Here is a 15,775-nt window from a genome sequence, read left to right as displayed (position 1 = left end):
CTAAATAAGTTCAGGCCAGGCCTCATCCTCTAACCCCACCCTTGCCAGCATACACACACCCTTCCTGCAGGACAGCCCCTGGCTCCTAGACAGGAGGGCCACACAGGGCCAGAAATCCAATGTCCAGAAGGCCCACCTGGCCCTGCTCAGGTCAGCACGGGGAAGAGTAGGAGGAGGAGGCCCTGCAGCAGACTGCCTGGGTTTGCATCCCAGCTCCACCACTTACAGTATTGCCCTTGGGCAAGTTACACGGCCTCTTTCCAGCTCAGGTTTCTTATCTCTCTACTTCATAAGGCCGCTGTGAATATAAAGGAGTTAATAGTGGCCTGGCACACAGCAATTACTGTTACCTACAAATGCCACCACCTCCACAAGAAATACTCCCAGAATGTGTCAACTGCTCCTTCGATTTAAGTACAGGAAAACCTCCACATCACAGGAGGCTGCATGACCATCCTGGCTGGTTCATCTCCCCCAAAGAGGACCCCTCAGCTCACAGGGTTTTGAGGCAGGAAGGGAGATGTGTGGACGAAGAGTCAACAGGCTGTTTGCTGAGATGGCATCTGCCTGTTAGAAGAGCTTGTCTTCAGGCTTTCACAAGGAACCACTTCTACCTGTTTAGACCCTATGGAAGGGTCCCCTTGGCAAAAAAAACTCCACTCCCTGGAAGCATATGGACTTTCTAAAGCCTAGGGAGCATCAGGGAGAAGACTGGAAGGACCGACATGCTGGCTGAGGTAAGTGAATCTACGCTGGTGAGCAAAGGGCCAGGACATGCTGTGGCCAGAACTCCCACCCACCTGCCCATCAATGTGCGGCAAAACTTGGGCCATTTCGGCTATTTCACCAGACCCAGGGGCACAAGGACTTTGATTCCCAGACACAGCAGAATAGTGGCTTCTTTAATCCTCTCTCACCTTGTTGATGACAACTTAGACATTTCCAGGCAAAGTGACTTCTGAAATCAAGATCTGCCACTGCCATTCATGGGACTTGCCCTATGCACTTCTCAAAGTTTGGCAGAGGCTCAGAGGTGGCTGCCATGAGGGCCACTGCCCTCTGGAGCAGCCCACGCCCTCTAATAGTAAGTCTTAGGCTAGTGGCACCTGGCCTCTTCCCTTCCTGTCCTCTACAAATTCTTTTTTTTTTTTTTTTTAAAGATTTTATTTATTTATTCATGAGAGAGAGAGAGAGGCAGAGACACAGGAAGAGGGAAAAGCAGACTTCCTGCGGGGAGCCCAATGCAGGACTCCATCCCAGGGCCAATGCAGGACTCCATCCCAGGGCCATGGGATCACGGGATCATGAGCCAAAGGCAAATGCTCAACTGCTGAGCCACCCAGGTGTCCCTCCTCTACAAATTCTTAAAACCAGTTCAATTTATTAAAACCACAGTTCAACTTTTATACTTAAACATATTCTGAAAATCAAACCCACACAAGCATACGGACTTGGCCTTTCTGATCCCAGGAGGCTAACGTGAGGAAGTTGCGAGGGTGGTGCCAAGCAGCTCAGCAGGAGAGGAGGCAGTCTGGGCTTTTGTTCTGTGGGTGTGGAGGTACACAAAAATTAGAGCTAGAGGGTCAGCTGTCCCACAAAACTGTGGAGGTGGGTCCTCTCTCCGGGTTTATGTTGGGGAAAACGAACCCCACTTCTTGAGTGCCCTGCAGGCACCCAAGCATTTACAAATCTGGCACAAAGCCTTCCATCATCCTTCCCACTATCGCAGGCACCCACAACATTGGTATTATACAGTTCCCACTTTTCAGAGGAAGGACACAGACACTTAAACTCTGAGTAACCTGCTCCATCAGCATAAAAACAGAGCCAGGATGTGAATCCAAATCTGAAAGCCCCCACTGTCAACCATTCCACTCCTTTGCAGGAGCACAGTAAATGAAAAGTGGGACTGTGTCAGATTTCTAGGTCAGAACAGGTCTCCAAGCAGAAGACAAATGAACGCCCCAATCCCACTGAGCCCTGAGGCTCCCCACACCCCAGGTTGCTCAGCAGCCCCAGAGTAGAGAAGCTCTGGGTGTGGCACCCGGAGACCCAGGAGACATGGACTCTTTCTCTGGTTCAACTGGGACTCCTGGAAGTTGCTCCCCCTTCCTCCAGCCCCTTTAGCTACTAGCCAGGACCATTAGGAGGTAAGACACTGTGTCTGAAACAGTGCCATACAGCCTCCCTAGACTGTCTGTTAAAACCAGTGCTTTTAGGACCTACAGAGGAGATCAAGGACACAATATTTCCTGATTCTGGATTCCTCAGGGGAAAAACAGTGCTTCCTGTTCAGGGCTGTGCCAAAGGCGTGGTCACTGCCACAGGCCAGGAGCCTCCTGAGGAACATGGGGCCATCTCAAGGCCAAGAAAATTTAAGACCTACACGATGACCTGCGAAATGTTCTGTACCACTGCCCTTCCCCCATGTACCCCCATGCACCCCAACTACTAAGGAATCCATGTCAGGGCAAGGCCTTGTTTCTGATAACAAAGGTTAACACTTTTATCAGACAAAAGGAGGTCAAATAGAAGTTTGGAAAAATCCACACTGGCCTTCCTATGACCTAGGCAGGTCACTGAACTAGGTCTCAGGGGCTCCATCTGCTAATTGGGGACAACCTCTCACCTGCTTAATTATCAGAGCAGGCATGGTGGGGTGGGGGATGACCATGACCTCCCAGCCCCTTGCAGGCCCCTCCTCCCAAGGCTAGGAAGTAGAGGTCCATTACAGAGCTTTGATTTTGTTTGCAACAGCCCAGCTTCCTACAGAAATAGTACTAGGTGAACAAGTCCAGGTGACCTTCCCAAGGGGAGGGAAGACAGGCTCCTGGTCTCAGAGGCTGATACGGGAATGGTGTGGAACCAGGTTCTACGTCACAGCCTCAACGCTAGGCAGCTCAGTGACCTCAGACAGGAGTCCAACCTCCCTGAAACTCCATGTCCCCTCCTCTACAGGTGCCCATGCTGCCACCAGCCCTCCCCAGCTTCTGAGAGTGAAATGAGACAGATCATGTTATACAACACTCAAGGCAGCACAATGGAGGCTCCAGAGGATTTGTTGCACCCCCCATGCTCACTCACTCTCGCTGCAGGTAGGCCACCACTGGGCACAGTGTGCACACATCAAGCTGAGCATGAGGGGAGAAAGGAGAGGGAAGGGTTACAGGCTCCAGGCAAAAACCGGGCTGTGGTTTCATGTGACCTAGGATGACCCTGACTGAGAAAACCAGCAAGTGGTTTGGAAGATTCCAGTTCCAGTCTCCAGAGACAAAATGCCAGCCAAACAACCCACTGGCTTTCTTGCCCCCAAAGGAAGTGATAATATAAAAAGAGTGGTGGGGCTGGGCATTTGGGGGTTCCATGCCAAGGCAGCTGTGAAATTGTCCACGGACGCTCTCACAGAACCCTAAGCTGCTAACACTGGAGGAACCACAGAGTCTGGGACAGGTTTCAAACCTGCCGCCAGAGCCTCCAGAGATGACTGAAGACCCCACAGGGCAGGAAGCAGAGGTGGCCAAGAGGCCAAGCAAGCTCCAACCTCATGTCATCCAGAACTATGTCACCTTCTCTGTCCTACACATAGCATTTCCATATGAGATTCCTCAGAGTGAAAGGCTGTATGATTTAGTGCAAGTCTGAAAACTACTGACCTGGTCCAACTGTGTCATTTCAGATGGGAAAGGGAGGCTTAGAGGGTGAGGTGCCAAGCATAAAAGAAAAGCCGGTTCTGTCAGGGTAAATGCTTCTAAATTAGCATCCAGCACTGTCTCTTGTGCCTCCTTCCTCCCACAGTATTAGGATATTGGCAGAAGGTTACCCCTCTCCTGTCTCTTTTTCCTGCTTGCAAGGCTCTCTTCCCTCTTTCAAGACTAAATGGCAGCTTGGGAACAATTTAAAGATAAACATTCCAAGTCAAATTTCTTTATTTCAGCTAAACAGCATCAGGGTCCTAGTAATCAGGAAACAGCCCAAACAAAGGCTATTCCCCACATGATGGGCTGTCAGCATGCTTCCTGGAATATTAAGTACCACAAAGGGGGTTCAGTAACCTCCACAGGCCTGGTCAGCACCCTCCATCCATGCCAATAGTAGACCACTCCCTGTAAACAGAATGGGGACACCAGCTGTATAGGTGGGAAACCAAGACTCTGAGAATGTAAGTGACCTTCCTGGGTCACCCTGCTGTCTGTGCCAAGAATAGAACATAGGTCTTCGATTGTAATCCTTCTGTGTGGCAAAGAAAAAAACTCAGAGAGAGAAAGGTCAAGTAGCAGGCTAGAACTGGGGGAAAAAAGCAGCTAGACTACAGCTGCAAAACACCCACAAAGGGCTGTGTCAGAATGCAGTCACTGCAGCCAGCAATATGCCTGGAGGGGGGCACGCCAGCCTGCCCCCTTAGGCTCTCACTGGCTCCTTCTGGGACAGGCTCCGCCACCACCTTCCTCCCTCCTGCTTCTGCAGGGGGAATGGGGATCAGAGCCCTCAAACACCATGAAAAGAAGTCGCCAAGATGTGACGTTCAAGGAAAGAAGCCCCAAAAGTTGGCAAGAGACACAAAGCAGAGGACACAAACAGAAGTAACAGCACGAGGACTGTTCCAGGAAACCTCTGAACACAGGCTGTGTGCACAACACCCCAAGAGGGAGGAAAAACCCACAGGCATGGCCCTCCCACTCAGTACTTCCCAAGGGTCTCAAGGGCCTCTTGGAGGACCAGGCTGAGAGAACTGCCCCATTCCACAGAGCAGGCACCAGCCAAATGTGGCTCCTCAGCTCCCACAAAGTGGCCAGCCTGAACTAAAAGGTGCCACAGGTCAAATAATAACTATATATTGAAGTGGTATTTTAGATGTACGGGGTTAAATAAAAAATTAATTTCACCTATTTCTTTTTACATTTCTAATGTAGCAAGTAGGAAATTTTAAATTACCTTAAATGCAGCTCACATTATAGTCCTATTTGACAGCACTGGTCTAACCCATAGGCCAAATCTAGCCACTGGATTTTTTTTTTTTTTTTTCCTAAGGCCCCAAAACCAAAAACAGCTTTTACATTTCTAAATGATTCTGTAATTACCTTCATAAACTCCTCAATTTCGGCCTACAAACCCTAAAGCTTTTACTATCTGGCCCTTTAAGAAAGAACTGGTCAATCCCCTGGTCTAGACTCTAAAAACAATTAGATATTCACTCTAATGACACATGAGCAGAGGGCACGTTCAGGATGTGTGACTGCCTGTGAGTGATTCTTGCACCCATTTTTAAAAATTGAGGTAAAAGTCACATAGCATAAAATTAACCATTTTAAAGTGAACAAGTCAGTGACATTTAGTACATTCACAGCGTTATGCAACCAGCTTCTTTACCTAGTTCTAAAACATCTTGTCAGCCCCTCAAAGAGAACCCCAATCCCATTAGCAGGCCCTTCTCTCTTCCCCTTCTCCAAGAACCCTGGTAACCATTAATCTGCCTTCCTTTTCCATGACTTGACCCATTCTGGACATTTCATATAAATGGAACCATTCAGTATGTAATCTTTGTGCCTGATTCTCCCACTTACATTTCTGAGGTTCCATCATATTACAGCATAGTCAGTACTTCTTTCCATTTTTATAACAATATTCCATGATGTTAATATACCACCATTTGTTTATCCTTTCATCCACTGATGGCTATTTGGGTTGCTACCTTTTGGCTATTGTGCTATTACAAACATATGCATGAATATATTTGTCTGAATATGTGTTCCCAATTATTTCGGATATACGTTAGCAGTGGAATATTGGATCATATGTTAATTCTTTTGAAGAAATGCCAAACTATTTTCCACAGTGGTTGCACCATTTTCCATTCCCATGAGCAATGCATGAGGGTTCTAATTTCTCCACATCCACACCAACACTTACCATCTTCCCTTTTTTAATATAGTCATCCCAGTGGGTATGAAATCATATCTTGTAGTTTTGATCTGCATTTCCCTAACAACTAATGATACTGACCACTTTTTCCTGTGCTTGTTGGCCATTTGTAGTCTGCGATTTCTGACATACCGCCTGGCAAACAGTCTACCAATGTGCACATAAACTATAAATAAATGTTCTGGAAAGGGTGGGCATGAAATGTCCCCATTGCTTATGAGATAAATGTTAAGTGAAAGAACTTTCATGCCCTAAAACTTCCAAGAATGTCACAGGGATAAAGGGAAAGTCAATGAAATGCACAAGACTAAGTCCTGACCCACCCACCTTTGTTGTCTGGGACCCTGGCAAGAGAGTTCAGCACAGCAAGGGGCACAATTAGACCAAGAGGTCTGAGAGGAGATTCAGGAAGACTGGAAGAACTCTGGCAGAGACTGAGACCAACCTCGCCATTCTTCAGATGGGAAAATCAAGCCCGAGGAGAGAAAAACCACCCAGCCAAGACCCCACAACAAAACAGCAGTTGAGGGGACCAGAACTTCAGTTCAGATGCAGTGACTCCTTCCACAAAAGGCATGCCTAAGACGGTATAAGTTAGCAGGACAAGGAGACATCACAGCAGGTCAATACCCACCATGAACCCCAGAAACCCACACTGAGACTGGGAAGAGGACCCGGGAGCCAAGAACGCTGGGCTTGAGCTTCTGCTCCCACTGGCTGCCAACCGCTTAGTCTCCTTCTTTCCCACCCATTCCCCCTTATTTCACTCTATGTGGCCTCCTAAGTAAGTGACTGCGCTCACTCCCATGACTTCAGAACTCCTACTGGTCCCACACCCCTCATCTAGCTCTAACCACCTACTTGCCTGGGCAGGTGATTCCACCTCAGGACCAACTGGACCTCCACCTCCATAAAGTCAAATTCACTATATTAATTTCGTCGCCTTCCCACCCCACAAAACTACTCCAAATCTGTTATTCTCAATCTTTGTTAAAGGTATCCAGGTTTCCTCAATCCTCGTCTCTAATCAACCACCAATATCCTGTCCCTAGTGTCTGACGACTCCTTCCATCATGGCCAACATCGACCTGGAGAAGACCTTTACAATAATTCACCTGGATTATTCAAGACAATTTTTTAGAACTTCTATTTTTAACCAAAATTATTTTCCTAAGACAAAACTCTAATGGATCAGAAAGTTAAGTATAAAAACAACTATAAGGGAACTACAAATATAAGAGAATAGTTTATAATTTTGAAAAAAAAAAAAGACCTTCACATGCATTAGATTAAAACTACAAACTAGGGCAGCCCGGATGGCTCAGCGGTTTAGCGCCGTCTTCAGCCCAGGGCGTGATCCTGGGGTCCCGGGATCGAGTCCCAAGTCAGGCTCTCTGCATGGAGCCTGCTTCTCCCTCTGCCTCTGTCTCTCATAAATAAATAAAAATTAAGAATAAATAAAACTAAAAAGGAAACACAGAAATTTAACTGCATTCGTATCTAAAACTACCATATGAAAAAGAGAAATGACCATACCTAAAATTAGAATGGACACTATAGGAGAAAATATGTGCAATCCATGACAAGTTCAGATTAATATCTAGAGCAGGGGGTCAGCGAACCATAGCTTATAGCTACAGCTTATAGGCCAAACTCTGTCAGCTGCCTGTCTCTGTAACTTTGTAAATAGCTTTATCAGAAACAGCTATATTCATTACATACTGTCTAAAGGGGCTTTGCACTATGGCTTTTATTCTACAGTGGCAAAGCTGTGTAGTTGCCACAAAGATCATATGGCCCACATTGCTAAAACATTCACTATCTGGCCTTTTAGAGAGAAATTCTGTGGACCCCTGACCTAGAGTGTGTACGGAAAGTTCCTACAAACCAGGTGGGGGGGGAGGGGAGGGTAAGGAATTAACCCAAGAGAAAACAGGCAAATAGTATGAATAGGCAGTCCACACAAGAAACAAAACATATACAATAAATACTGCAAAAAGAGGCTTAACCTCATTGGTAACTTGGGAAATTATTAAAGAATTAAATCATCTGATAATATCCAATCCTGGCAATGGCATGACACAGCCTTTTTTGGAAGGCAATTTAGTGATATCTGTAAAAAAAAAAAAAAAAATTCAATGTGCTCGATGTCAACCCAGCCATTCTATTTTTAGCTATCTGCCCCCAGAGAAATACTTGCATTCGTGCACGCACACACTCACCCAAAGCATTTAGAAAACTGTTCGCTGAAGCATTCACTGTTTGTAACAGCAAAACCCAGAAGTAACCTTGCTGTCCAGCAATAAGGGAATGGTTAAAATATGGTACATCCCTGATGGCACAATTTGCAAAAAATTTTGGAATATTTCTATGTTGCATCATGAAGAGATGATGTAAGACATGTCATTAAGCAGAAAAAAATATGTTGTAGAGCAAATACATATATATTTTGGGTTAAGTAAAGGTTTTAACCATGTATTCGAGTCCATATGCATGTAGAGAAATGCACAGGACTTAAGGATAAACACTTTAAAGAAAGGGTGACCTCCATGATCACTGATCTATCCTCCAGCCTTGAAGGTCTAAAATAAGCGCAGGGCAGGGAGGGGCAGCAGGAAGCAGGGCCTTGGGGGAGACTGATGGGAACCAATTGGCTGAGGTTTTCTAATGGAGCCAAGAGGATGAGAGTAAGGCTGGGGGAGGCCGGATGCAGAGAGCAGCAACTAAAGCTGTTGGCAACAGCCCTGAATCTCCCTCCTTCTCTTTTCAAGAGCAGTTTCTTCCTGAAAGATCCCAGGAGGTAGAAGGCTGGCCTAATCTCTCCCGGCACAAATAACCCCACTCATTATTTCAGAAACTACCATCCCAGTTGTGCCCTGGAAGACTCAGGCCTGTTTAAAACCCACAATTCAACTGTGAATAAAGTTAAAGTACTTTAAATCTGCAACACTCTCTCGATCCAATTAATAATCAACAGATTTTTTTTTCAAGAAAATTTAATAGATTCAATCCAAATATGCAGATCCCATTCTACTTTATCTAAGTGTAAGAATCAGAAAACAGCCCCTGTGAAATGTAAATATCCAATCTACCAATTTTGGCAGTTGCCTGGAATAACCAGGAAACTCTCTCAGAACAACCCCTGCAAAGGCCATTAACCCCCTAAATCCAAGTTTACTATTCTGTGGGTGATTTCTGTTTGTTAAATTGTAAGAGACAAGAGTCTAATAAGATACCATTGCTTGCTTTTCACAGGGTGAGGCAGGCCAGGGATCCCTACTCCCAAATCACAGGAAAGGAAAAGAAGCTACACAGAGGCAAAGGCACTTGTTCAAGGTCACATAGCTCTAAGTGACAGTAAAGACAGAAGAAAGTTCTCCTGACTCCTGGTCCAAGGCCCTCATCACTACATAAACTGCTTCCCCCCAAAAAGGCATCCCGGTTGAGAAGAGGGAGTGTCCCTGAAGAGCCCAACCCACAACACCTTACCAAGAAACTGAGTTCTACTCTTCCTAAGCTGACCTGGCCCTTCTATCCTAAAAATCTATGACTCCACAGCCTTGAGCATTTGGTTAAGCTTTTGGTTTTAGATGAAAGGAGTCTTTTCTTGGCTGTTGGGATTCTAATCTCAGAGGAAGACACAATGTCTCAGGCCATAACCCTTGCCCTGCCACCCTACTCTGGTCTGCCATGTAAACAATTCAAACCCTGTGAGTACTTCAGTAGCATTAAAAAAACAGCCAGGCCATACACTTCAAAGCAATGCTTTCCATCTAAGCGGTTCTTCTACAACAGGAGTAGCTACAACTAGGTCACACTGGACTGGAATATGAAGGGAGCTCCCCTGGCCTCATGGTGGGGGGGAGACAAGAGAAAGCTCTGAAGAAGACTGAGACTGGGGGAGAGGCAAAGGGGCTGAAGACACCTCCCAAGGGGTTGTAGACAAGGCTTGGTCGGGAAATCCAAGGAATCTGCAGGGCCTCAGGACCTCCAAGTGTTCCTGAGGATCCTCTGGAACACCGGGAGCTCAGAGAGCAACCAGTACCAGGGTTCCCAAAGGCCAGTGGGTACTGCAGCCCAACTTCTTAGGGAACTGTTAACCATACAAATTCCTTCACCTCCTGTATCATTCCAGGAATGGGGTCCCGGGACTCTGTATTTTTAGACTGTGACTGATGCAGGCTTGGGAGCTACTAAACTAGTCCAAAGCCCTCAAATGACAGATACGACCAGGAGAAGTGGACGGTCCCGAAGGCCCGGAGGTCTCCTTATTCCTTGCCAAGCAACCAGAGAGATGGGAGAAAAGGGTGGGGGAGAGGAGCCCTGGGCTCGCCATCGACAAAAGGCCCTTCAGTTTAAGTTCAAGAGCAAGACCCTACTCCCCTGACTTCAGGACCTTTCCCCTCTGTCCCATCACTAACAGTGACAATGATTCAGAAAATGGGCAAACTGGGTCTGACGAGCGGGAAGCCCACAGTCCACCCAGGCAGTCCTGCACCCTTAGCTACTCTGGGTGCCCAAGTCCAAGTAGGGTCCTAAAACGGACTCTACGCGTGTGTGTACTGAGAAGCACCAAGCAATCCCCAAGCGCTTTGTTCCTCCTAAGAAAAACCAGGCATTTTTGAGTCACCCAAAAAGCATGAATCACACGGCAGGGCTATGGGAACGGGAAAGGATGTTATTTTTCGGCATACTTGAGGATTTTCCCTTTGTCCCGGCTCTATCAATACACTTCCCACTCCCTCCCTCCCTCCCTCCCTCCCTCCCTCCCCCTCTCCATCTCCATCCTCACCACCCTCCCCAGGACTCACGTACGTTTTTTTGTTTGTTTGGTTTTTGTTTTTTTTTTCCGGCTCGATTTTTATTTTCCCAGGGAGCTTCAGAGGCACCCCCCACCCCCGCCCGCCCCGGAGGAACTGGGCAACGTCCGCTCTCCTCTCCGCAGCGGGACGGTGGTCTCCCGGGCGTCAGAACCGGGGGGAACCGCGGGGAACCGGGGGGAACCGGGGGGAACCGGGGGAGGCGGCCCGCGCGCCCGCGCCCCCGCCCGCGCCCCCGCCCGCCCCCCACCGCGAGGCACTGTCGCCGGCCTCGCACAACTGCTCGCAACACCTAGCGGGGCGACTCGCAGCCCGCCCGAGGGGGCCGCCGGGGGTCGGGGCCGCCCGGCGCGGGACCTGGGGGCTCCACCTCCCGGGCGGCCCCGGGACCCCGCCCGCTCACCTGCGTCAAGTCCTCGTCGTTGAGCAGATGCGACTCGCGGGGCTTAAAGCAGTTCTGACACTTGCTCTTGTTGAAGATGTTGGCCTGGAATTTCCTGCACGGGTTCTCCTTGGCCGCCGACATGGTCGGCGCGGCGGCGGCGGCGGCGGCGGCACAGGCCCGGCGGCCCGGCCCGGCGCGCGCTCCGCGGCGGACGGCGGGCGGCGGGCGGCGGGCGGCGGCACCATGCACGGCGGGCTCAGCGCGGGCGCCGCGGCATCCCCCCGCCGGCCGGCCGCCTCACAGCCGGGCCGCGGCTGGAGCGCGCCCCCGGCGGTCAGGGCGGCCTCTCCTCGCACGACGGCGCCGGGGCAGCTCGGCGCCGAGCCCCGCGCCCGGGCCCTCACAGAGCGCGCGGTCCCCGCCGCCCGGCCGCACAGCCGCCGCCCGGCCGCCGCGGGCCCATGGACGCGGCCTCCCGGGCCCGCTGCCTCCGCGCGCTGCGGCCCGCCTCTCAGGCGCCGGGTCGCTGCCGGTCCCCGGGGTCGGTCCCCGCCGCCGCCGCCGCCGCTGCCCTCGGCGCCCAGCGGCCGCAGCAAATGGTAGCGGAGCGCCTCGCGCACTCCCGGGGCGGGGCGGGGCGGGCGGGGGCGGAGGGAGGCTAGGGGCAGCGCGCGGGGCGGGGCCGCGCCCTCCGCGCGATCGGCAGCCCTGCCGGCCAATGGGAGAGGCGCGCTCCGGCTAACAAAGGAAACCCCTGGCCAATGGAGGCCGGGGGCGGGGACAAAGGGCGGCCGGGCGCAAGGTAACTTGTGTAGGCGAAGGAAGGTGGGGGCGCCGGGATGGGACGTTCAGGTTTGGTGGACTGGCGCCGGAGCTGGCTGGGTCCTGACAGCTGCAGGGGCGGGGGCGGGGGCGGGGGCCCGCGGGGGGAAGGGGCGGAGCCGACCTCCGGCTGGCTCTGCAAACCGCGCCTGCCCCGTGCCCTTTCCGGACGCCCGAGCCCCGGCGCTGAGCGGATTAATGAAACACCTACTGTGTGCCTGCCCCCTTGCTCCGCGCCCCCGCGCTGTAGTGGTCATGGCGCTATTTATAGGGGCTGGATACTGCTCGCAGTGCTCGATATCCACTAGCTCGTTTAAGTTTCGCAGCCTCTCCGTCATCATCCCCATTTTACGTATGAGGAAACTGAGGCTCAGAGAAGGTAAGACATAAGAGGTAGAGTTTCAAGGGATGACTAAGAGTGTCCAGCCTCGAAGGGCTGTCAGTTCTGTAATGGGAGATTAGTGAAGGCTGACTCAATGCCAGGTACTGAGCTAGGCATTCTTCCGCCCCCCACCCCCCCCACCCCCCCCAACCCCATTATGTGTTTGAGGAAATTGAAGCTCAGACTCCTGAAATAATTTGTGCAGGCGGGGCCAGACTGTCACTCCAATCCTCCTACTGTCCAGTCCCATGGCCAAAAGACCGCCCCGGGGAGACTGTAAAAGGAGATACAGGCAGAAGATTCGGGAGCCCAGAACGGGGGGGGGGGGGGGGGGGGGGAGGATGGGGGGGAGGATGCACTCTTTGGGGAAATTAGGGGCGGCTTCAAGGAGAAGGGGAAATTGAAGCAGATGGTGAGAGGTTGAGAGCCGCTGGCGGTGGAGGTTACGGGGAAGCAGGAGCAGGACGGATGAGGCTAAAGGGATTCCTGAGGCCAGATCACCTAGTGCCTTGGATTCCAAGCTCAAGAGTGTAAATGTCATCCTGCTGGCAGCCTGGAGTAGGCCACGGGAGTTTTTAAACAGTGGGGTGAGTTAACTCAGCCCTCACAGAGGAGGTGACATTGAAGCATGTGTTAACAGCAGCGACAGCAGCTGTTGTTAGGGAATGGGAAGGTTTTAGGAGAAGTAGCAAATGCTTCCAGAGCTGTGTACTTTTCCACTGATCATCTGGGGAGTATCCCAGGGAGGTGGATTTCAACTTAGTGTGAGAAAATGCTTTCCTCCAAAGCAAGCCAAAGGAAGGTGGATCAAAGTCCTGTGGCAGCCTCAGGGGGAAGCCCAGCTCCACCCACCCCTGCTAGCTCTGTGGCCTTGGGCAAGTCCCTTCACCTGCCTGCTGCCTCAGTTACCTCATCTACAAAATTGGGAGTGATTATACGGTTGTGAGCATTACATGATATAATGCTTGTGAAATATTTCGCATGATGTGGCCAAATGTTAATTGGCGAATTTAGGCAAAGTGTTTATCGCACTATTCTTGTAACTTTTCTCTTGGTTCGAATTTTTGCGAAATAAAAAAAGTGTGTGTGTAGGAGAGGAGACAGACCATTCTTGCCTGTGCAGAGTACTCAGAAACTGATACCAATGGTGGCCTCTGGGGAGGGGTGCTGGGTGGTTGAGAGGTGACCTACTTTTAATTTTCACTGTAAGCCCTTTTGTTCCTCTTGGATTTGGTATTGTGCGCATGTATACTTTATTTTAAAGTGAGTTCTTAGAGTCCTCTCAGTGCCTCAAGGCCAACTCAAAGGCCACTTGCCTTAAGAAAATGCTTAGCATGTTCTGCTCAAGTCAGTGGACACATCCAGCACCTGCCTTGAACAGGAAGGGTCCACAGCTGGGGGTATAAAGAAGCCTTTGATTCAGGCCTGCCCGGAAAGAGCTCACACACGTGAGCAAGTGGAGACAAATAGAAACAGGAGGCAAACAGACAAATTCAATCTAGGGTGTTATGGGGGTCCGGACAAGGGCACTCGGCTCCATATGCAGTTTGGGGGGGCGGGGGGGGGGGCTGCTTGGAGGAGGCAGTGCCTGGGCTAAGTCCTGAGTTGAGTAAGACCCAACCAGGAGAAGGTAGAGGGAAGGCATTCCAGAGAGAAGGATTACCAGGAGCTCAGGGCCTTTAAAGCAAAGGTGTGTGTCCATGTATAGAAGCACCTTGACATTACTAGGTAGTGCAGAGAAGCAGTGAGAGCAAAGGTTTAGCACCTGCTATATGAACACCTGTTATGACAGATTATACCTCAACCTCCTCAGGGAAATTGGTGGTGGTGGTGGTAGTGGTGGTATTTTGTTTATTGTTATTATTTTACCTCCATTTTACAGAATGCACACATGAGGCTCAGGGAACTTAAAGAATTTGCCTGTGGTCACGGTATAGACCCTCTCGATGAAGATTCAAGCCTACAGGGTTGACACCGTTAACACAGGGAACCATTAACTGAATTTTTTAGATTGAGCACTTACATAGGGGCTGTTGGCCTAGAGAATGAGTCGGAGATGGAAGCCTAGAAACACAGCTGGCTATGAAGCTACTATAAGCCCAGAGAGTAGAGACAGTAGGGGCCTGAACTAGGCCAGGGTCCATGGGAGAATGAATTTGGGAAGTATTTAAGAGTTGGAATAAGTGTATTTAACTGTTCATTATGCCGCTCTCCAGAACTCTGAGTACTATGAGGGCAGGGCTGGATCTTGATCTCTGCTGCATTTCTGGGACTAACTTCAGTACCTGGCACAGAGCATGTGCTGAGTAAATGAATGAAAGCTTATTCTTCACCGTATTGTCATATATCCCACCCTGGATCATAAAACCCATACAGTAAACAGGATCTGTAGTCTTATAGCCTTGGCCTCCATTTCCAGGAGCCCAGAAGAGCACTCTGCACAAGGCCAGATACTCATCGTAAATGTGTAAACATTCACTGGGCCGTATACTTAAGATTGCTCCCTTTGTTGTATATATACGTCTCGGTGTATAACTTATGTCTCAAATAAGCAATAAACACAGGAGCAAGCAAGCGAAAGCCTCTCGAGTAGGCTCCAAATGCAGGGTAAGTCCTGCTGTGTGCATGGCATCCTAGGAGGGAGCAGAGCACACACTTATCTACTCTCTCATCAAGCTCTAGAACCTCCCTCCCACACATAGACACAAACACAGAAATACCCACTATTTGATCCCTATCACTGCAGGTCAGTCTGGACAGTCCTTGAGCTGTATACAAGTAGAACCTACACTCTCTGTGCCTGGCTTTTCACACTCAACAGTAGGCCTGTGAGATGCATCTGTGTTGTGGTCTTTGTCACTACTTCACGCTTTCTCACTGCTACCCCGTAGTCCGTTATGTGGCCCTACTACAATTCGTCTAGCCATGCTCCTGTGGATAGCCACTGGGGATGTTTCCAGTTTGGGACCTTGTGAATAAAGCTTTTAGGGACATCCTCATGCGTGCCTTTTGGCAGATGTAAGTACTCATTTCTGTTGGGAACACCCAACAGAAGGGGGATAGCTGCGTTGTTTGGTGTCATGCTTAACAGGAAACTGCCAAACAGTCCTTCCAACCTGGGAGCTGGCTTGCCTCTCTCCCTTTTTTCTTCTACAGTTGATAATAAGATTTACCTGGGGGAACACGTTAACTCTGCAGCTTACCAGGGTGCTCCCATGGAAATTCTGAATCAGTGTATCTGTTGGAGCTCAGGAATCTGTTTAAAAAAAAAAAATGTGCCAGGCATTTCTTGTTTTTAGGCAAGTTTTGGAAATGGTGGATAGGGCCTTGTTTCTCAAATCCTGCAGGATTTAAAAAATACCTACTGTGGGCCTTCATTCCTAGATATTCTGATTTAATCGGCATCTGGAAGAGCTCTGTGGGATCTCAGTGTCCATGCAGGGGCAC

The 15,775-nt window shown here is 49.9% G+C and overlaps 1 protein-coding gene and 1 long non-coding RNA gene across 14 annotated transcripts in view; one reads left to right on the top strand and one right to left on the bottom strand.

Moving 5' to 3' along the window:
• Nucleotides 1–11,313, bottom strand: part of MPRIP (myosin phosphatase Rho interacting protein) — a 150,658-nt gene extending 139,345 nt beyond the window's left edge. For 6 of the 13 annotated variants that reach the window (XM_072820811.1, XM_072820815.1, XM_072820813.1 and 3 more), the window contains exon 1: nucleotides 11,143–11,311. In XM_072820811.1, the coding sequence (XP_072676912.1) occupies nucleotides 11,143–11,265 (123 nt within the window). In that variant the 5' untranslated portion in view covers nucleotides 11,266–11,311. Of the gene's footprint in view, nucleotides 1–11,142 lie in introns of all 13 variants that reach the window. The other 7 variants (XM_072820817.1, XM_072820819.1, XM_072820818.1 and 4 more) reach the window with 4 other exon arrangements.
• Nucleotides 11,314–12,063: 750 nt separating this feature from the next.
• Nucleotides 12,064–15,775, top strand: part of LOC140624899 (uncharacterized) — a 35,155-nt gene continuing 31,443 nt past the window's right edge. The window contains exon 1 of the long non-coding RNA XR_012024335.1: nucleotides 12,064–12,325. This is a non-coding gene — a long non-coding RNA (uncharacterized lncRNA). The remainder of the gene's footprint in view (nucleotides 12,326–15,775) is intronic.

This window comes from Canis lupus, chromosome 3, assembly GCF_048164855.1.
Source record: "Canis lupus baileyi chromosome 3, mCanLup2.hap1, whole genome shotgun sequence".
NCBI lineage: Eukaryota > Metazoa > Chordata > Mammalia > Carnivora > Canidae > Canis > Canis lupus.
This window is presented reverse-complemented; position numbering and strand designations above follow the sequence as displayed.